This window comes from Mastacembelus armatus, chromosome 9 (assembly GCF_900324485.2).
Source record: "Mastacembelus armatus chromosome 9, fMasArm1.2, whole genome shotgun sequence".
NCBI lineage: Eukaryota > Metazoa > Chordata > Actinopteri > Synbranchiformes > Mastacembelidae > Mastacembelus > Mastacembelus armatus.
Genome location: NC_046641.1, coordinates 6,026,434 through 6,049,281, shown reverse-complemented (window position 1 = coordinate 6,049,281; position 22,848 = coordinate 6,026,434). Strand labels below are relative to the sequence as shown.

General features: G+C 38.9%; 1 protein-coding gene across 1 annotated transcript; it reads right to left on the bottom strand.

Annotated features, from left to right (window-relative positions):
- Positions 1 to 399: 399 nt before the first annotated feature.
- On the bottom strand, positions 400 to 18,888 carry piwil2 (piwi-like RNA-mediated gene silencing 2). Its single transcript, XM_026321677.1, has 24 exons — positions 18,466 to 18,888; positions 18,258 to 18,363; positions 17,896 to 18,013; positions 16,413 to 16,421; positions 16,123 to 16,295; positions 15,786 to 15,867; positions 15,350 to 15,460; positions 14,882 to 14,999; positions 14,473 to 14,597; positions 13,596 to 13,676; positions 13,385 to 13,498; positions 12,554 to 12,742; positions 12,115 to 12,199; positions 11,746 to 11,838; positions 10,741 to 10,881; positions 10,169 to 10,282; positions 9,713 to 9,901; positions 7,235 to 7,336; positions 6,570 to 6,686; positions 5,747 to 5,835; positions 5,410 to 5,515; positions 3,367 to 3,620; positions 2,769 to 2,876; positions 400 to 556 (listed from the first exon to the last, which is right to left on the bottom strand). Exons 1-24 carry the CDS (start codon positions 18,886 to 18,888, stop codon positions 400 to 402), a joined length of 3,204 nt encoding a protein of 1,067 aa, XP_026177462.1.
- Between the last annotated feature and the right edge of the window lie 3,960 nt (positions 18,889 to 22,848).

The following is a 22,848-nucleotide window of genomic DNA, read 5'->3' as shown; positions in this document are numbered from 1 at the left end:
ATCACCTGACACATCCTGGCATCATCCCTACAACTTCCACCATGCTCCCTCTGAAAACAAACTGTGTCAAAGGGTGAGCACTTAATGCCCTTCTCCAAGCTCCGAGGACTTGGCCCAGCAAATTAATGATAGCTTAGGAGTGAGTCACACGTGATTTGCATTGCCCTGCATCTTTTAAAAATTAGGGTCTTCCAAGAATAAGAAGAAATAAACACCACATAAAGTGACAAAAGACAAACTAATGGGATCTTCCCAACTTTATTAGATAAAACTTCTATACTTTACATTCTGTGATGTGTGTGAAACAATGTTTACAATGTTTAACTATTCTTATAAACATGAAGAGAACACAGCAAAAATATATAGCTGTCTCACAGAAAATGTAAAGATCTCTTATTTTTAAAGGAAGAACAGCTTGTCTGACAGTTGAATGGCTGGCTCAGAGTGGAGGTACTGGCCAGATAGAAAAGCCAGTTTGTGTGCATACTTGCACGGTGCTGGAACACGAATTGTGCCGGGCCAGTTCCAGTATAAATGGCACATCTTGAAAGTCAGCCTGATTGTGGGACAAAAGCAATAATATTATATCTGTTTTGACCAAACAAATCTTTTTTTCATCTGGCTGAAGATGTATAGTAATAACAATAGACTTGCAAGACACACTAGAAAGTCTGAGATATGTTTTCAGGCTGTATTTTGTGATTTTTAAGTGTTATGATATGATCATATATTATTTTTGTTCTACAGTATTGTTCAAAATAATAGCAGTACAATGTGACTAACCAGAATAATCCAGGTTTTTAGTATAGTTTCTATTACTACATGCCAAACAAGTTACCAGTAGGTGCAGTAGATTCTCAGAAAACAAACAAGACCCAGCATTCATGATATGCACACTCTTAAGGCTGTGCAATTGGGCAACTAGCTGAAAATAGTGTGTTAAAATAGTGTGTTAAAAAAAAAATAGCAGTGTCTGCCGTTGACTGTACAAACTCGAAACTATTTTGTACAAACGTTTTTGTTTCTAGGATTTAGCAGTCCTGTGAATCACTAAACTAATATTTAGTTGTATGACCACAGTTTTTTGTAACTGCTTCACATCTGTGTGGCATGGAGTCAACCAACTTGTGGCACCTTTCAGCTGTTATTCCACTCCCTGATTCTTTAACAACATTCAACAATTCATTTACATTTCTTGGTTTTGCTTCAGAAACAGCATTTTTGATGCTCACAAGTTTTCGATTGGATTAAGGTCCGGGGATTGGGCTGGCCACTGCATAACATTAATTTTGTTGGTTTGGAACCAAGACTTTGCTCGTTTACTAGTGTGTTTGGGGTCATTGTCTTGTTGAAACAACCATTTCAAGGGCATGTCCTCTTCAGCATAAGGCAACATGACCTCTTTAAGTATTTTGACATATGCCAACTGATCCATGATCCCTGGTATGATAAATAGGCCCAACACCATAGTAGGAGAAACATGCCCATATCATGATGCTTGCACCACCATGCTTCACTGTCTTCACTGTGTACTGTGGCTTGAATTCAGAGTTTGGGGGTCGTCTCACAAACTGTCTATGGCCCTTGGACCCAAAAAGAACAATTTTACTCTCATCAGTCCACACAATGTTCCTCCATTTCTCTTTAGGCCAGTTGATGTGTTCTTTGGCAAATTGTAACCTCTTCTGCACATGCATTTTTTTTTTTTTTTTTTCCTTAACAGAGGGACTTTGCGGGGGATTCTTGAAAATAGGTTAGCTTCACACAGACGTCTTCTAACTGTCTCAGTATTTACAGGTAACTCCAGACTGTCTTTGATCATCCTGGAGCTGATCATTGGCTGAGCCTTTGCCATTCTGGTTATTCTTCGATCCATTTTGATGGTCGTCTTCCGTTTTCTTCCATGTCTCTCTGGTTTTGCCCTCCATTTTAAGGCATTGGAGATCATTTTAGCTGAACAGCCTATAATTTTTTGCACCTCTTTATAGGTTTTCCCCTCTCCAATCAACTTTTTAATCAAAGTACGCTGTTCTTCTGAACAATGTCTTGAACGACCCATTTTCCTCAGGCTTCCAAATGCATGCTCAACAAGTGCTGGCTTCCTCCTTAAATAGGGGCCACCTGATTCACACCTGTTTCTTCACAAAATTGATGACCTCACTGATTGAATGCCACACTGCTATTTTTTTTTAACACACCCCTTTCAACTAATTGCCCAATTGCACAGCCTTAAGAGTGTGCATATCATGAATGCTGGGTCTTGTTTGTTTTCTGAGAATCTACTGCACCTACTGGTAACTTGTTTGCCATGTAGCAATAAATAAATATACTAAAAACCTGGATTATTCCCGTTAGTCACATTGTACTGCTATTATTTTGAACAATACTGTATATGTGACAGTCATTCTTTATCATTTATACAGCTTTCCACTGAACATTGTTAGTTTGCAGTTGATTAGATAAATCTAGCTTTAACTAATGCAGTTTAATACAACAGTCCAAAAAAAATAAATTCCAGCTTCATTTAGGTTAGAGGTCAGCTGTTTTGAGTTTATGAGCCTGATGTTCATACTAGACATTAAATTGAACATGCATCCTCTAATACTGTTGCTATTGCTCACTAGGGTTCCAGGGTAAAGTATTTACCAGCTGCCAAAAAGTTATATGCCCATTACTCATTCAGAGAACTTATGCTGAATTAATGTTGTATAAATGTGTACCAGTCACCAGAATAATGTAAAATAAAATAAAAAAAAGATTATCAGTACCTTTGCAAATGGTCTGGTGTCAAGTTTGTAGTGTTGTACAAAGAGATGTAGCGTGTAGGAAGTCCACAGCCCTGGCGAATGTGATGGGCCATGAGGTAGAAATCCACCCTGAATGGGGCAGGGGGAAGACACACTTTAAATTTAGAAACAGCCACCAGCTAATTTGATAGTTTCCTCATCTCAGTGCAATAATTTTCTACTGTTGCCAGGAGAGGGTGCTGCTGCCTCTGGATATATTCAGGGAAACAAGGATTAAAATCAGTACTCTTCTACTAACCTGCTCACAGAAAACATGTAAAAAAAAAAAATAATGATACTTAGCAAAGTATACTCATATGAATTCTGTACCTGTATTACATTTGATTGCATACAAATTGTACCACAGTCAGAGAACTGTCTCTGACCATTGTATTCAGGAGTACCATGGAGGTGTGTTCACATTAACACATAACACATTGAATTGCTGAGAATCATTTGCAAAGTTGGAGTTTTAAAATCCTGTGTATATTTTGCAATTGCACAATAAGATTAAAACTGGAATAAGACGACTTACGACAATCTGCTGACAAATCATTCCCTTGGATAAACTAAGACTGACCATTCTTTTTGAGTCAGGGTGTGGTCCACAACGGTTCCCGGTGGAGGAGACTCAATGCTGTTTGCGTTCCATGCGTAGAGAGTGGTTTTGATGCGCTTTTGAACCACAATGAAGACCAGCTTGGGCTCATAGCTGGGGAAATTCTCAAAGCATTTGATCATCTGTGGTATCTCATACTGCTCCACCACCTTCAGCTGGCCGTCTGACACACCATCACGATACACCACAATCTTCTCTGGCAAATTGTGGTTCACCTGTACAGTGGAACATACATAAATGCTACATCACATGTGCAAAATTAAACTAGTTAGGCAATTTTCATTCAGATCCCAATATTTACTGTGTGCATCTACACCTGCAAAATATTACATAAAATACGATAAATTTTATTAGTCTCTGAGGGAAAAATTCGGGTCAAAAAATCTACCCAAAATACATATATATTCATTATCCAGATAACATGACAGATTGCGTGAACATTTTTATCATGACACTGAACCTGCTGCAAGAACAGAAGGTGAAGGCGAGAAGGTACTAGTCATCTGTAATCATTAACTGTAGGTAAGGAGGGGATTCAACTAGAGAAGTGGGATTGCTGGATGCTGGAAAACCTCCTACTTAACCCTCTGGGGTCGACGCAAGCGCCGGCGCGTTTTGACGCATCTTTTTCTGATAAGGCCGAAACAAACTTAAATTACTCCGTCAATTCTGATCGTACAGATAAAATAAGTATATCATTCAAATCTGTAAAGGGTCTAGTTTTAGTGGTATACCATCATAATAACAACAAAACGTTGTGCTTTTTTTAAATAAAGAAAGCCGACAGGGTGCGCTCTCGGACTTTTCTGTCTCTGCCATTTCTCTTCACAGACGCGTAAATAAAACAACCAGAATCTCAGCGAATACTTGGCTCATAAAAATAAGAATTATATGGCTAGAAAGCTTGAAATGTTTTCTTTTGAGTGAAACAATTCAAGTCAAAAACAAATCATCACTTTTTATTTAATCCGTATGAACGTAAGGAGAAGTCCGTTTTTTCCTGTCTCACCTCATTACAGGTAATGCGGTCCCGCCTTGTACACTGTCCACTGTTCACATGTAAATAATCTCAGGTGAACCAGGTAAATATGTGCACGCCCCCGAGAAATGACAGAAAATATCAAACTTCATCATAGAATTTACTCACTTTTTCGGCGCGTTTGGATGATGGCGCGTTACGCACGTGAAGCGGCGCTCCTTACATTCCACACAGAGACAAATAGTTTAGCTTGTCCTCAGAGTAAAAACACTGATTTTAACTCAAATGAGGATCGTTTGCTCCTCATTGTGTTGTATTGTACAGCACTAATCCGTCCCATCTGCATTGACTGAAAGGCTCATTATGCGCGCCTTTGTCTGGACGTTCAGTGCGTCTTTTGTGTTCTCAGGTAAATCACATGACTATTCATCCTCAGACACACCCTCTTGCATATGGCCTTTCTGGACAAAAAGTGTCTTAGAAAATTTAAATCAGTGTATTGTTTTCTGTGAATGTGTGAACAAGATGATATTCACAGCACTCTGAAGTAAACACTTTAGCCTACAACATGCTGGTCTCCAAAGTATTGTGAACCAATGTTCTGTTTGTGTTTTATGGTCTTATTTCAGTGAGTAAAAAATTGTAGTTTTTCACTAACCATGCATAAACACTTTTTTCTCAAAAACACAATAATGTATAAACTTGATGCCCACATATTATTGTAGCCAATTTTGTGCTGATTACAGTGTTATTAGACTTTAGACATTAAAATGTTTAAAAAACACTGAAAAAAGCACAAATGTCAGGACATGTCAAAATTTGTCCAGGCCCCAAAAACCCCCTCAGACCCCAGAGGGTTAACAACCTTGCTGGCCACTAAAAAGAAGTTTAATTATTGGAAAAGGAGAGTGCTTGGAGCAAAACACACGTATGTCTTAATTTTGCACAAAGGAAAAACTATTAGTTTGAAGACACTAAAAATCGGAAGGGGCTGGAGAAAGCAAAGCACTGTGAATGCAATTCACCTCATAGTACTTTTGTAGTGCAGCCAATAGACAAGCACAGAAGCCACCAATCAGTTCCTCACTGGGAGCCTGGAAAGTTACTCTGGAGTACCAGCGGGTCAGTGAGCTGCAAAAGAAAAAAATGCACATGAATTTCTATTATATGTTGCATACAAATCATGATCTACATGGTTATTTTGTAAAATCTGCCAGTCTCATAATACAAGAAGTGACTCCATTTTGTGCACTGGGCAACACTGGGACAGTTTAACTTAAAGGAATAATGTGCTCCATGTCACTCGATGCAAAAAAATGCAACTAAACTTGCATACTTCAAAAGTACACGAGATAAGTTTACCTGTTCATACTTGCGACAAAACCCATGACTGACTGATGTGCCTTGCTACTGTCATGGTGGACATCAACTCCAACAACCATCAAGTGTTTCTATTCAAGTGAGAGATAGGTTCATTACTCTTCCATTAGTTGCAATAAGCTAGCATTAATGCCTTTTTAGTGCTGAGTGGTATGACCAATATTTTTCAGAATTGTACTGATTTCATGGTATATTACGGTATGTTTTTTCCCAGCATGACCGGATATGCTTGCGGCTAAGGTGGAGGAGCAAATTGCTTGTGTTGCTGCCTCGGGCGACAACTTTAGCCAGACAACATTTCCGACATTTGTCGGATTTTTTACCAAAGTACCTCCAAACAACAGACACAGCTTCTCTTTTTGGGACAAGTTCTTCTGTGTCAGCTGTGTCAGTTTCTGAATTTTTCTTGTCTCACAGTTTTCTCGTCTGTCCTCACCATCTTCACTGTCACACATACAACTATGCCCCCATCATGCGTGTTTAGCAGTGCAACAGTGAAATGGGCCCCCTCTCAAACAGTGTTGTTTCGCGCCGTGTTCCAACCCTTGTGTAAGCAACGTAAACCGGTATTGAGGTATGTTATAAATTTATATCACAAACACCGCCCTGCACTATGCCCTTTTATTTTCAAACAAATCTGTGTAATTGTTGTGTTGTTCTAATATTACAGATGTACCTTTTTTCCTGGAAATATTCTTCTTAAATAATTGTACCCACTACATTTAATACATTTTTAGTAAGTCATACAGTCCCAATAGGTGAGGTGTTGTCTTCTCTTCCCGCGCTTGAAAGACATGATACTCACCAGAGGTACACTGACAGTCCACAGCTCTCCTCCTAACTTGCTGTTTATCTGCAGGAGTATCTTTTGAGCAACACTCCTCAACTTCTGTTGCTGGGCAATTGTCCGGACATTGATAGCCTGATGAGAAACAAAAAAACAAAACAAAAAAACCCCACAAACTTTTTCATTTGAACTACGAGAAAATATTTGACGAAGAAATTATTTTGCCTGGTCAAAAAACACACTATATTTTCTATACTATAAGTCAGTCTAATTATAATATAGTCTAAGTTAGTCTATGATGAATGTAGACTAGGCAGGTCCTCCACTCTCAGGTTGTCTGAATGCAGACATTCACTCCAAACATTGTTTCGACTAAAAACTTTATCTGCACTTTGAAATCTGCAGTATAGCTCTTACTTTTGGTCACTTGTGTTACACAGGAAGTTTAAAGTTTGGGATGAACACAAGGATTTTTACTTTTTCAGTGGCACACTATCTTCAATTGAGTCAAGGGTGCCATCTAACACTAGTGACTCCTCAACAAATTTATTGCAAATATACACGTATAAGTTGTTTTGATATATATGTTGCATGACAAGCCAGAGACAAAAAGTGCGACTTATGATCAGGACAATATGTACCCCCATTTAGTTCTTAAACAGCCATGTACAAACATTACAAACCTGAGACGGAATGGGATCTTTCAGACAGCAGAGCTTCTTGATAGCACTGTAGAGATCGTCTCTGTTGCCAACCATGATGCACACTACAAGCTGCATATTGGGCTGCAAAGAGATAAAAAAAGGAAAGAAAAAAAACAGAACATCACACAGTAAAAAGTGCTGGTTTAGTGGTTCCAGACACAGTCAACATTTCTACATGATCACAAAACTTGTGCAGCTGTTAATTTCTTTGTGCTAAACATCAAATCCTTCAACTTAATGACAAAGAATGATACTGCGTAAAGAATGCTCACAATTTAATAATATTTTGTACTGTTTTTTTCAGGGAGCTGTTATTAGTGGTAAGGTCAAAAAAATTGGTAATAAATTAGCTAAAACATGCAAGCAATTCAGCACCTGACAATTACCATTTGCACAGGTTGCCATAGGCAACCAAACATGAAACATCATTTTGAGGTCTAGTTCCTGCAGCAACATCTGTTACAGAGTTAAACAAAAAGAGGTGAGTTTTTAGATTCCAGCAAGTGCAATTTAGTCAAAAAATCAGATGTTTGTGAATGCATGGAGGAGAGTATTTACATATACAGTGGGTACGGAAAGTATTCAGACCCCTTTAAATTTTTCACTCTTTGTGTCATTGCAGCCATTTGCCAAAATCAAAAAAGTTCATTTTATTTCTCATTAATGTACACTCAGCACCCCATCTTGACAGAAAAAACCAGAAATGTAGAAATTTTTGCAAATTTATTAAAAAAGAAAAACTGAAATATCACATGGTCATAAGTATTCAGACCCTGTGCTCAGTATTGAGTAGAAGCACCCTTTTGAGCTAGTACAGCCATGAGTCTTCTTGGGAATGATGCAACAAGTTTTTCACACCTGGATTTGGGGATCCTCTGCCATTCTTCCTTGCAGATCCTCTCCAGTTCTGTCAGGTTGGACGGTGAACGTTGGTGGACAGCCATTTTCAGGTCTCTCCAGAGATGCTCAATTGGGTTTAGGTCAGGGCTCTGGCTGGGCCAGTCAAGAACGGTCACAGAGTTGTTCCGAAGCCACTCCTTTGTTATTTTAGCTGTGTGCTTAGGGTCGTTGTCCTGTTGAAAGGTGAACCTTCGGCCCAGTCTGAGGTCCTGAGCACCCTGGAAGAGGTTTTCTTCCAGGATATCTCTGTACTTGGCCACATTCATCTTTCCTTCAATTGCAACCAGTCGTCCTGTCCCTGCAGCTGAAAAACACCCCCACAACATGATGCTCCCACCACCATGTTTCACTGTAGGGATTGTATTGGGCAGGTGATGAGCAGTGCCTGGTTTTCTCCACACATACCGCTTAGAATTAACGCCAAAAAGTTCAATCTTGGTCTCATCAGACCAGAGAATCTTATTTCTCATAGTCTGGGAGTCCTTCATGTGTTTTTTGGCAAACTCTATGCAGGCTTTCATGTGTCTTGCACTGAGGAGAGGCTTCCGTCGGGCCACTCTGCCATAAAGCCCAGACTGGTGGAGGGCTGCAGTGATAGTTGACTTTGTGGAACTTTCTCCCATCTCCCTACTGCATCTCTGGAGCTCAGCCACAGTGATCTTTGGGTTCTTCTTTACCTCTCTCACCAAGGCTCTTCTCCCACGATTGCTCAGTTTGGCTGGATGGCCAGGTCTAGGAAGAGTTCTGGTCGTCCCAAACTTTTTCCATTTGAGGATTATGGAGGCCACTGTGCTCTTAGGAACTTTGAGTGCTGCAGAAATTCTTTTGTAACCTTGGCCAGATCTGTGCCTTGCCACAATTCTGTCTCTGAGCTCCTTGGGCAGTTCCTTCGACCTCATGATTCTCATTTGCTCTGACATGCACTGTGAGCTGTAAGGTCTTATATAGACAGGTGTGTGCCTTTCCTAATCAAGTCCAATCAGTTTAATTAAACACAGCTGGACTCCAATGAAGGAGCAGAACCATCTCAAGGAGGATCAGAAGAAATGGACAGCATGTGAGTTAAATATGAGTGTCACTGCAAAGGGTCTGAATACTTATGACCATGTGATATTTCAGTTTTTCTTTTTAAATAAATGTGCAAAAATTTCTACATTTCTGTTTTTTTCTGTCAAGATGGGGTGCTGAGTGTACATTAATGAGAAATAAAATGAACTTTTTTGATTTTGGCAAATGGCTGCAATGACACAACGAATGAAAAATTTAAAGGGGTCTGAATACTTTCCGTACCCACTGTATCTATACACTAATTAACACTAGTTAATCACTTTTCTGTTTTTACAGGAAACTAATTTCTTTATTTCACTGGATGTCATCTATAAACTACACCAGCTACAACTTATCAGACAAGGCCAGAATATCTGTGTAGGCCACAATACACCTTCATCTTGGAGGAAGTTTGGAGGACACAAAAAAAACACGTAAGCTATAAATTCTATATGGCAAGTGGAATTATATTACTTTGCTAAGCCAGTAGTCTAAATTTTAATGCCATACCTTACTACTGAGGTGAGAGTGGATGCTCTTCACATAAGTTTCTGTACGATCATCCCTCAGTTCCACGGTAATGGGTCGGTCCAGTTGTAGCCCCATAGGCCTGGCCACCTTGTTAAAGGTGGAAACCAGCTCTTTAGCCTGCTCAGCACAGCGCTGAGGGTAGAAAATGGCCCAAGTGTTCAAGGGAATCTAAGGAAAGATGGGTCAGTTAGTGAAGAAACAAAGTAATACATCAGTCATTCTTGACACAAGGCAAACTAATGTGGTTACAAACTGATGCTTGAGGAGGGCAGATGGAAACTGCGGCCACCATTATTAAACACACTGTTTCAGAATTAAGCCAACACATATCACTAGCACATCAAGGTGTAAAAACAGCTGCAACTTCTTGACTTTCTAGTGTTGTGTTATACCTTAATTATATGAATCAACCAGAGATTTATCTTCAAAACTCACAGAGCTGATGGAAGCATCTCTGACAATCTCTCTGGACCAGGATGCATCAGCAGTGGTGGCAAAGCATGAAGACTGCAGACAGATGGTTTCAAGGGGCAGAGTTCTACCATTTATCTGCAACAGTAGAAACGAACACACAAAATAAAAGAAACTGTGATAAGAAAAATGGACAAGTCAAATGAAACAAAAATCAGGAGCAAAACAAAAAAATTAACACCACAATATAGTTTCTTCCCATCCACCTCCAGCACAATGCACCTGTCAGACAGTCTGGCAGCACTTAAATATTTGACATACAGTGCAGCTTTTTTCTCCCTCAATAAATGAAATCATCATTTAATAACTGTATTTTCTATTTACTCAAGTTATCTTTGTGTAGTATTACAATTTGCTTGATGATCTGGATTTGTGAGGACTTTCAGGGCATTTGAAATTTGTGATTCTCAGCTTTGACATTTTAATGCATAGAATAAAATAATGGGTGGGGCAACACAAAGAAGATAAGTTTTTTTTAATATATATATTAAATATTGAATTTACAAATAACCTGATCATAAACAACAGGGTCTCACCTTTATGATTTCTAAACCAATCTCCAGACCCCACTGGCTAAGCTCCTTTACACTCTCAGAGTTGGCATTGATGATCTTCAGAAGTTGTTTTACTGACTCAGCATGCTGCTGACCACTCACGTTGATGTGCATTGTCAAGTCCTATAATATATGAGAAAGACACTTTGACTGTGGGTTCAGGGTTTCTGCAGGTTTTTTCCTTACCAATATCTATACACGTTTTTAAAGGTGATTTTTTTTGTTTTATACACTTCCACACTTTGTAAAGATTTTCAGTTGTCTGAGTGAAGTTATGTAGAAGCTAAGTCAGGGCAACTCGACGTAATGTTGAGTGTTTCTAGATGTTTTGACACTTTGCATTTAAGATGGCAGTCTACCTGTTTCTGTGGTTGCAGATGATGCTTTTTCCAACTAAGATTAATTTATCCTTAACTACTACCAGCTAAATTTTAACAATTGTCTCAGAAATGATGATCAGAAAGGCTTGTTTACAAAGAGAAAAAAATAATCATGTTAGCCTTTTTAGGCAGTAAAATGTAGCAGTCCGTCATGCTGTTGGTTGTCCTTTGAGCTAATTCAACAGTGCCTGGTTAGTTTTCACCTCTTTAAACTTGCTCAGATGTTACTGTTAAGACAATAATTAAAACGTACAAACTTAAAAACAGCCATTTTGGTGAGACTTAATAATTCCAGCCCAGTGGATATCGAGTATTACAGAGCAGATCTGACAGTCCATACTGTCACTCTGAGTCTCACTGTGGTGTGAAGCAAACGATCCAAAGTACAGATTGCTCACATTAGTGTGAACCTTGTAGTGTGACTATTGTAGCTGTCTATCATTAAAAACACCCCCTTGCCTGCTTTCAAAATGTACTAGTATATTATTAAAATGTATTGTGTTCCATATTCTAACACCATCTAGTCTTAATAACTGCTTCCTGTGGTTTAAAGGTATAAATTCAGACTAACAGGAAAAGAACCATGGTGACAACACATCAAACTTACCTTCATAGCTTTGAAGTCCCTCCTCATTTTCTCAGGGATACCTGTCATGAAGGACAGCTCTGGCACTAAAAGGATCTCTCCAGTAATTACTTGCTGCAATATATAACAAAATAATGTACACTGTCAAATGTTCACTAGTCATATACAATATTAGTGATGTAATTTCTTCTTGGTATTTTTTGCTTCTTCTGGAGTCTTTCACATTCTACAGCTTTTCTTTGTAAACACAACCAATGCAATTTTTTTCACATCTCTGGCTTGTGCTGCAACTTATATAGCGAAGCAACGTATATGTGTATATTAAGAAAAATTCTGTGGAGTAGTCACTAGTGTTAGATGACACTTGGCTCATCTCTTGAGAGGTTTTACCTTCCCTCCTGGCTTGAGCCTCTCCTTTGGCCGATGCAAGAGCAGAGGTTGGTCCATCTCTTTAATTGTAATCCCATAGTTCTTGCTGTTAAAATATGGAAACCGGTGCAAAGGAATAACAACAAATGTATCTATGTACATTTTTACAGCCTGATATAATAAAGACTTCTAATAAGAATTTGAGAAATTTCCACCATTTCAGTGCAAACACAATAACATATATATATATATATATGAATATATAAATATATGTATGTATGTACCACATGTACTCAGTCATAAAAATAAATGCATAAAAAAAATTCATTAAAAACTCAAATATTTCATGTGACTGTCAAATAGTTCCCAGTGCATGTTGAACAGTATTTTAGTCTGAAATGCCCATGCCTAACACCTGCTATACTTTCATGCTTTGTGCTTACAGAGAGAGCAGTGTCACCTGTAGTAGTCCACAAAGGTGGTAGTTGTGCCATCCATCAAAGTGAAGGTGTCTTTGGGTGATTTTTTCCAGTCTATGTCATCAATGCAGTAGGTGCGGTTGTTGTAGCGAGTGATCACGATGCTGCCTATCAGTTCTTTGGTGCATTCATCTTGGAAGTTCTCCTTGCTCTGCTGGTACAGTATGTTCCTGAAAAACATTAAGGACCAAAGGTCACAGTTTTTGCCTATGGTGTTTAAACACAAAAGGCCAAGCTATAACAAGATTATTTCTGTTCATAAACAATGTATAGACCCAATAATATCACTGCCCTCCAACCCACCTCTCTCTTCCACCTAACACATTTTCAGCTAGTAGATGAGGATTTTCACAGTTCTGTCTCTGGTGAAATCTGGTTTGGTCAATGTATCTTCAATGTTTAAACTTGTATGAGCATGTCCAAGTACCCAGTGTTCAATAGCATCCCCAAACCCAGCATATTTCCTCTCAGTTCACTGCTCAAAATAAGCTTAATAATGAGCTTGGCAGAATTTGTAGGGCACACTAGGGGTCTTTCACATGATATGGATACAAAGACTAAAAAATGATTAGTAAGGAGTGTCCAGCCAAACATGGCACTAATCATTGTAATCACTTACAAAAAATGATTGTGATACCCTCTGTGTAGCATTGACAACTCAGCATCTAATGCTTCAGGAAAATAAAAGTGTAAGGTAAATATTTTTAAAGAAAAATGACACAGTTTTGCATGTAAATATTAGCTTGCAAATAATAAATATCTAAATGCACAACATATAAAAATGATCTATGGCCTTTCCTGTGTGAACTCACATGATATCAAGCACAGAGTCATTTCGCAGGACTTTGTGAGTCACATCTACACACAGATACAAGCCTCCATCTGTGCGCTTGATACTGGTTGAATAGCCTGGCCAGACTTGAAGCCTGTAAAAACAGATGAAAAGGATAATGAATAGACAAAAGTTGTCATTATGCTAGCTGGTACCTGTCCTTGCATGGTAAACTATAACTCACTACTCACCGATGTTTGCCAACAATGACTGCACTTTCTGGATCGAAATGATTTCTCCCCACCAGCTTCAGTCCAATGATTTTCATTACCCTTAAAACAAAACAAAAAACAACAACACTGGGTCATTTTCTACCTTTAAACCAACAGCATAATGAGTAAAAGAGATTTTAGGCATGGATTATATCATTACTTCATTAACCTGACTGGTTAAGTAGAAGATTACCTTACGGCTGCAGCGAACACTCGAAGAAATCGATTAATTAGGTTACAAAAAATCGTTGAGGCAAATTCTTTGCCTTGAGTATTCGTTTAATTACTATCACTTATGTTATCTAACCTGCTTCACCTGGGGATCACTGTTCCATAATTACTGTTGCACAATGCATTTCAAAGTTGGCGCTAAGACAGATAGCGAAACCGTCCGTAAAAGCCAGAAAATGTCCATCATTTCAAAGGTAAAAAAGATGACAACATGGTGCAATGCGTGTATTGTAAAGTAGAACTGGCATAATATAACAACACTTCGTCAATGCTTCAACATCTGAACAGAAAACATCTGGTTGTGAACCAGACCGGCTCACCCAGAGGAGCCATCACAAGGTAGGGTCATTTTAAGGTAACATGTTATTTACACAATAGTATTATTGTTTAAAAAGGCAAAAGGCCAATTTTATCCATTACTCGAGTAATTGCTGAAATGATCAATAGCTGTAGCCCTAGAATATTTTTAATCAAAGTCAGCGACGTCAATTTTTAGTTTAGATTTATGAATCATCTATCTTCATTTTGCATTTTGACAAAGGTGTGTTTCATTTTGTTAATTTATGTACAAACCTTTTTAAAAACTTAAAAAAAAAAATAATAAGAAAAAAATAAAATAAAATACCTTCGGAGCACTACATTGTAGAATGGAATGCATAGATCCGAGTTTGGTGGCAAAATCTTTGTCATCTGGATTTTAATTTGTATTTCTTCATTATCAGTCCGTCTCAAACTCTTGAGAACGACCACCTGCATGTTATCAAAATAATATGGAAAAAATAAAAGATACTCATTTTTTAAATTGTATAGTTCTGCATTAACAACAACAGATTTAAACTGTAGTCCTCAGTTGGTCTGAGAAAACGCTACTCTACATCCATAATTCAGATCAACTAAAAATGACAAAACCACTCTCATTAAATTATAAGGTAACAAATGAGGCTGCTTTCCAGGCAAAGCTTCTACCAAAACCTGTCCTCCAACAGTTAGCAAAGTTTTGTCGATTAGTGACAACTACTGAGTGTGATACCTACGTCATTCAGCTTAACAGGCAGGTAGAGTATGGAGCCATCAAAAGCCACTACTTCGCCTGTGGTCGAGCGGTGCTCCTTCATCATGCCGAAACGCATCCCCATCGATTCAACATTTGGACTACAAGATAATAATTGGACATACACATGACTTCTAAAAATACATACAGTATGTTTCAGACCCAATTACCAGTATCGACTGACAATATTGATTCAACAATCAGCTGCTTTGGAGTTGGCCTTATGGCTGGTGGGAACAGAGGTGGTTCAGGGTAATTTTAGCTGTGGTTCTGCATGTTCACATTTTTCATGTCACGGTTCAAAATTAAATAATTAAATTTATTATAAACATAAGATCATATTAATGAAAGGTGGCTAAAACCTGACACGCTACACTTTATTAATTTACACAAGTATTTTCCATGAAATGGTTGTTGAATATACAACACAACTGAATGATATGATACTTACGTAAATGTAACATGGTACTGATAAACAGCTTCATTCTTGCAGAGAATCTGGATGTGGTTTGAGCTAATAGTTATAGGAGCTCCTTTTGTTCCAGCCTTTTTAGGTGGCTCACTGAGCAGAGAATACATATGCACAAAAAGATCATGCCAGCAAGACACATTCAATCTCAAACTTACACATTCAGACATATTATTGCTGTAAACCTCAAGTGAACGGTGTTCTCGACATAGCCTGCTGTTATCTAGCACAGATCAGAGCTGATGGATTAAACGCAAAGGCCCAATAACAGCTGATGTACACAGACTGTACGCTTGGAGCTTGAGGCAATATATGGTTAGTAATCGCTAGCTCTAGATCAATAAAAGGTCATTTACTTACAAAATATTCTGAAAGTAAGATATTGCTATGAAAATGCAATGAAGAAAAACATATTCACCGGATTTCCTCCATTTCCACCTCTATCTTAGCTGGTGCAACAGTAGAAAGCTCCAGGACGCCTGGGGTGGTGGGCATGGTTCCTTCACATTATTAGCATTTGATCAGACATACAGATTGGGTTGAAATACAAATGCTTTTTGCACATGTCGTATGCAAGAAAGCATCGGAGGCAGCAATAAAATTGGCACAATATTCTAAACTTTGTAATTTTCAAGCTAACATATTTTCAAAACATTCATGAAGCTTAAACATCCACTCCAACCAAGCAATGGGAAGTATTTTGTCTTTTGTAATGTTTCAACAATTGTCTGAATTATTTTCCAAAGTTTCCTTACCTGTATCAGACAGATGAGTGTATGGGGATGGTTGTGTTTCAGAGCCTGGATCCTTAACATGACCTGGAAGAAAAGACGGAAGTAAAGGACGTCCTCTTCCTACACCAAGTTGTGGCATCGATGCTCTTCCAAGCCCCGTCATCATCTGAGCGGACAAACCTTGGCCACGAAAACTGTAACAGGTCAAATTCCACAGTAGCCAAAGTTGCATTTCAGTTTTTGCAAACTGTTGCCTTAATTTTCAATCAACGAAAGTTATGGGATAAGGAGAGTACTATTTATTATCAAACGAGGAAATCCTTTATTGCAAAACATTACATGAAACTGCATATGTTAGTATATCTGTCCACTTGACAAGTCAAACTTGCCCCACATACAAATGCACCACTTCACTTACAGACACCTTGTCTACGTCAGTGCAGTTAAACCAGCACCTCACAGACCAGCATGCAAAGTGGGCATTGCATTTGTAAATCCCAAGACAACAGAACTGAAGCTAAAGAGATGCTACAGGGCTCCAGAGTGTGACTAATTTGGTTGCAAAAAGAGAAAAAAATCTGTTGAGTGCGACTACATTTTTTTCCCCCTTAGTTGCACTGGTATGCCTAACATTTCATAGGTCTGTGTGTGTGATTGCACCATTAGTTTTTTCCCTCGCTGAAGAGCAAATAAAAACTCAGTATAGGTGGGCCTCCTTCTCTGATTGGCCCTGACTTTCATGTTCTGATAAATCGATAATGAGTCTGAAATCAAGACCTAGCTGCTACTCAACGACAGCGCCCATAACCCTGACCCAGAATCGGAAAGGAAATGGTATTAGACTGAGCCAGAGAGAAAGGGAAATAAACAAAAAATGTATTAGTTTCTTAAAGATTGGCTTACACAGCTCCTTTGATTGAGGTATTACAAGGTATTAGCAATGTTAGTGTACTGCATATATTGTGTGGCCAGGCAACAGCCTTTGCATTAAAGTTCTGCACTGAGACACTTAAAAATCAAAAAAAAAAACAAAAAAACCAAAAAAAAAACAAACGTGTCAAAAACGCAAATCTTATGTTTCAAGTGTGTGGACATGACACTCATTTCAGAGCCAGGCAGTGGCAAACCACAGCAATGAAGACAGAGTTCAGAATTAAATTCAACATCACATACAATGTTGCAAAAGAACTGCCTTTTACTAAATTCAAATTCAATAATCCTAATGAAAAATACCTGAACATTAACCTGAACTACAGTAACTATACTGTCTGCGCCCAGTTTGTTGAGGTGACTGCAGACACCATACAAACAAGATGTCTGTTGAAATGTCCAATAACTTGTACATGGCATTTATGATTGATGGGGACACCGACATTTCCACAAAGGAGTGTGTGATCATTTCATTTTGTCAAGCAAAGCACTTCATAATTTTACTGTTGAAATAATTTTGCTTTTTTCAATTTAATATTTATGTCGTTGTTCAAAAAGACAAGCATTTATTTGCACCATTACTATTTTCTATGGAAAATGACAAAAAATGTGTCCATTAAATGTACAACAATTGTGATGCTAAAAGCACTGTGAAAAAAATTTGGGTGCACCAGTGCAACTGGTTAGTCTGGAGCTCTGTCACACGTCCTGCACACAGTTGTCAGTCTATCAGGTGCAGTCAACTCAATATATAGTTTGAGTTTCTTCCAAATACTTACGCAACCACTATCTTTATGAATGACACAATTAAGTAAAAGATTGAGAACATCTAACACAGTTATTTAACACATAATTCTTGCTAACCTGCCCACCACTTCTTCAGATTGACTGATACTCTTTGGGCTGCTGATGACACCCAGTGAGGCACCCTGCAAGGCACCCTGCAACTTCACCTCTCCAATATCTCCCATTGGTCCCCTTCCTGCAACATAAATAATGAATTCTTATAGTTTGTGTCTCACACAATGACACCGGTCAAACCCGTTTTAACAGTTAATCTGAACTGGTCAGTTCTTCAAGGCTGGTTGAAGCACATGCCTTTGTTAAACGTGTAGCTACAGTAAGTTGGAGAAAAACATATTTTCATAATAAACAATCCTCAATAAACTATTAGTCTCCCCCCCCTTTTAGCGATTTCCTATAAAATCCAAGTTATAATCACAGACCCAGTGCTAGTGATCCTCTTCCCCATGAGGTCACTGAAGGCTCAATGCCCATTCCTCGGAACATCGAGACCAGTGCTGATCCTTCGCTGTGGCTAGGCACGTCCACCTGTAAGCAGACAAAACCTTAGCAGCTCTCAATGCATGATAATATTTGTAAACTCAGAACAAGAAAATGGTGCACATGTCTAGACATATTTCTGGTTCCAACCTCTGTCGTCGCTGAGGTTGGCATCTCTTGTATTAGGTCTTGTGCTGTGGTTTCACATGGAGGTGTCTGAACATGCTGTGGCTCTGCACTAGGCAGGACTGTACCTTTTGCCATCCCTAATTTTGGTTCAGCTACTGAAAAGAACAGCCCTCTGGCTCGGCCAACTCCTCCATCACCAGGAAGCGCGTGCAGCCCTCTAGCTCGTCCAACTACAGGTTCAGTAATGGGCAGACTTGCTCCTCGTCCTTGTGGGATATTACCAGGAGTAGGTAAACCCCTGGCTCGTCCTACACCAGGTCCTTCTGTAAAGAGCAGCAGCCCTCTACTACGTCCAACAGGCGGCTCTTCATGTTGTAGTACTCCCCTCCCCATCAAAGGCACGCCGGTCATGCCACTGCGGTCAGGAGGCTGATTTGGATCCATTCAGACAACTTCTGTTATTACCAGCTGACACTGCAAATAGTTAACTGTAGGAAACAACACATGACACAAAGGTTAACAGTACTCCCACTTCTCACCAGACTTATAATGGCACTACCAAAGTTCAGTGTGTCAAACAGCATAAATTGTAGATAACTGTTTTTCTCTGCACGGCACAGATTTAACTTCCCAAACATAAATTAATAAGTGACACTGATCGAGCAGGAGCTTCAGTACATGTTCCTTACAGCAGATTGTTGGAGTTGTTTTAGTGGGAAAAGAAAAAATATAGCTAACATCACTACCAGTGGCTGGGTTTTATTGAGTGTCCACCAAGCTGCATTCAGAATCAGCTTTATTGCCAAGTGTGTGTATGTGGGTGCACATGGGGGGGGGGGGGGGGGGGGGGTACTCCAGTGTAAACAGACAAATACAAATGCTACAAGAATTAAACAGTAAATATAAATGCTACAAAGAGTAAACAGTGCACAGATAATAAGAAGTTAACAATTACAGAAAACTTATGAGTCCAGTGAACTTTTCAAAAGGTGCAACTTAAAAACAGAATGTAAGGAGAACTAATTTAGTGTGCAAAGAGCAAAAAAAGGTTCCAGTGACATAGTGCAAATGCAAATGCCAGGAAACTGGAGAGGACTCTCATATGGCACATGGCACGCATCTAACATGACTGTCATCAATCACAGCTGTGGTTGTACTGCTGTTAAAACATGAAACAATAATAATAATGTCTGCTGTGGAAAAGGTCAAAGGTTATCATTTGAGCTCCCGTTTCCTTTACGTTTCAGTGCACCTAACAAACGGGGAAATATGGTGTATTAAAGGCCAACTTTCACCACAAAGGTTCAACACTGACAAAACTCCTGAACTCTGAGCAGCTGGAATTAAAAAATAAAAAATAAGTTTTGTGCCGAGTCACCGCATGAAGTTCAGGCTGTCTCACGTCAGACGGCGCTAACCTTCATTAGCTAACTGCACCCAGACACCGGCTTTGTCATATCTACATAAAATACTCATAATAACTGCATTTAATTAGTTAACAGTAAACATAAACACAAACAACAGCGTTAAACTTCAAACATGAGTTTATTTTATTCCCAGTAGCTGTATGCTAGCTCGACAGCTAACAGCTAGCTAAAGCTAACAGCTAGCTAACTCAACACGTGTTGAAAAAAACGGCAGAGGCTGAACTGACGACCAACAGCGACAAAAACATATAAATATAACCTGAATATACGCACAGAAAACTCAACACTGTATTGTACATATTCATACACAATGTCTCATGAAACATACTGCCTCGAAACTCACATACAATCACCGATAAGTCTCTGGACTACCGCAAGGACAACTGCGCACTAATCCCATTTACAGCTCCTAAGGCTGGCTGCATAGGATCTTCCCTCCGATACCCCAATTGGATAATCAATAGATTTTCCAGTAAAGCATTGGTTTACTCAACCTGTCAATCTTTTGCTAATGTACGCGATACTGGGGATATTGTGTTGTCGCCCTCTAGCGTTTACCAGACCTGCATGTCCTGACTTTTAATGCAAACTGAAGGTCAGACGGATTAAATCAACTAAATAATGCCGATGTGATGAGTGGAGCTGAAGTCAAGGGCAAAGCAGAGAGCAGGTTATAAACTCAGAAAAAATGTCAGGTGTGATATGTCAGGGGTACACACTGCGTACACGTCTATATTTCTCGGCTGTTATTCAGTATCGCATGCTTCATATCTCCACAGTTCATAAATATTGAACCTGGGAGCTGAACACTGCCACTTTAAGCTGGTGGGTCATTTGCGGCCCACTAAAGTCACTGGGGCATGCACTGTACATATCTGTGTGCTGCTTGGTGGTGCTGAATAATAGCCATGTTTAACAGGCTTAACCACATGGTGCCATTAGCTGTAATCCGCAGATGTTGTAGAGTTATTCACAAATCATTTAGCATCACACACTGATTTATTTGAGATAAAACTCCCTAATTTTCACCATCGCCACACAGATATCACACGTCACATATTTGTGTGCAATACTTATAGAGGTTATCTGAATGAGAGTAATGGTACCCTTTTCTCTTTCAGGAGGGGTTGGCATACATATAAATCATGAAAAATATTTACATTTGCGCTACTTGTGACAAAGCTTTAAATTGTTACTATGTGAGTAGGCTGCTGAAATTACCCGACTTCTATATTTGCTGTGTATATGTGTGGCATTAGGGGAGAAATGAGCACTTATGGATAGCCATATGAACCTTGGCTTTCTCGACGTGCCTAAGTTCAGAGGTGAAATGATCACCTCTAGGAACAGTTATTTTTAATGCAAAATGACAACTAAAGAGATAATCACGATGAAAAGATGCTTCACCACCTGCTCAAGGTCAGCATATGAAATGCACTTAAATTAGTTTATTTGTTGCATGAAAGAAAAAACTGTAATAAAAATGTTAATAGAGGAGGTCTAGCATTCTTTAAAGACCAAAAGTCTGTAGGGCTTTAGTTTTCAGGTCACCGGTCAGGCATATTGGCAATTAGTCTTAGACAATTTTGAAATAATCACAAAAATGCTCCCAGAAGCATTAAGGTGATGACTTTGTGCTTGTACCTGGTCTCTGCAGAAATAAACTAATCACTGTTCCAGAGAGTAACCATTCCTCCTGTTCTTCTGTATTAACTCTAGTTCTTTGGGGAGTGACCAGATGGGATGGTGTATTTAGCTGCTAACAGCTAAACTTTCCTGGAGTCAACTTTGAAGAACTTAAGTTGGATCAATTATTTTGAAATTAATGCAAATGCCTTTTTCTGTTTTTACAAAGTCAGCCATTCACCTTTAATTCTTCAAGAAACAACAGTGAAGAAGTTAACAAGGAACCTGATCCATCCTTCCAATATGTACTGCTTGTCATGGACCATCAGGGGTTGCGGTGGGCTGCAGTCAATCCCAGCTGACACTGGGTGAGAGACGGGGTGCACCCTGGACATAGAGACAGACAAGCTGCAGGCATTTAGAGCCACCAGTTAACCTAACCCGAATGTCTTTGGACTGTTGGAGGAAACCGGACTACCCCTAGAAAACCCATGCATACTCCAAACTCCACACAGAAAGACTCCAGGGTTAAACACGACTTGAACTAAAAGCGAACTTGATGAGACCAGTAAATGATTTTAGTTTTAAGGGATACAATGCCATCTATTGACATGCAAAGGTAACTGCAACAGATATAGGAATCAAACTGAACAATATATGTCTACACTGCCAGTATCTACCAAAACTACCAAATGAAGTGTGATATTATAGGAATATTTATATATATTGTATATTAACTCATTGTTAACATATAACATATATACTCAACATATACAACATATATACTCAATGTAAAATGTAAATATGTGGCTCAAAATTAGTGCCTAAACATAATGTCAATATAAAGCATTCGTGCAGTGCAGCTTGTCAGATAGAAAGCTTTATTCTATTGCTAACTATAGCACGCCTTGCAATCAGCATTAAGTTAGTGTTGAGAACAAACATGTCAAACTAGAAGAGCAATTATCTGAGTTATTTTTCTTAAGAACAATTACTCATATCACTTTGAACGAAGCACTTTATAAAAATCTTATTAAATATATTTCCGCTACCACTTGAGTTACAACCCCTATAGATGCTATGAACTCCAGAACTAATAAATAAATGAAAAATGGTATAGTTCAGGCAGGCACAGATGTCAGGAGTCATTTTTAGTCACATTTTCTATACACACTCCACTCATGCATAAAGCAGCCCTGTGCACTGTCATTGCTACACTGCTGTTTGCTTCATGATAATGGACTCTCTCCACCCTCCACCTATATCGACATGTTCATATTCATTAAATGTTGTGTAGATCAGGCTCTGCCAGAGAGGTTTGTGAGCTCAGGGAGAGTTTGTGCCAAGCTTG

Bases quoted from the DNA above. Each gene is read 5' to 3' on its own strand.
- piwil2 (XM_026321677.1), bottom strand. From the start codon at position 18,888: ATGGATCCAAATCAGCCTCCTGACCGCAGTGGCATGACCGGCGTGCCT. The intron at 10,882-11,745 runs GTAAGTTTGATG...CATATATTATAG, and splicing joins GGGACTTCAAAGCTATGAAG to GACTTGACAATGCACATCAA. The intron at 9,902-10,168 runs GTGAGTTTTGAA...ATCTTTCCTTAG, and splicing joins GAGATGCTTCCATCAGCTCT to ATTCCCTTGAACACTTGGGC.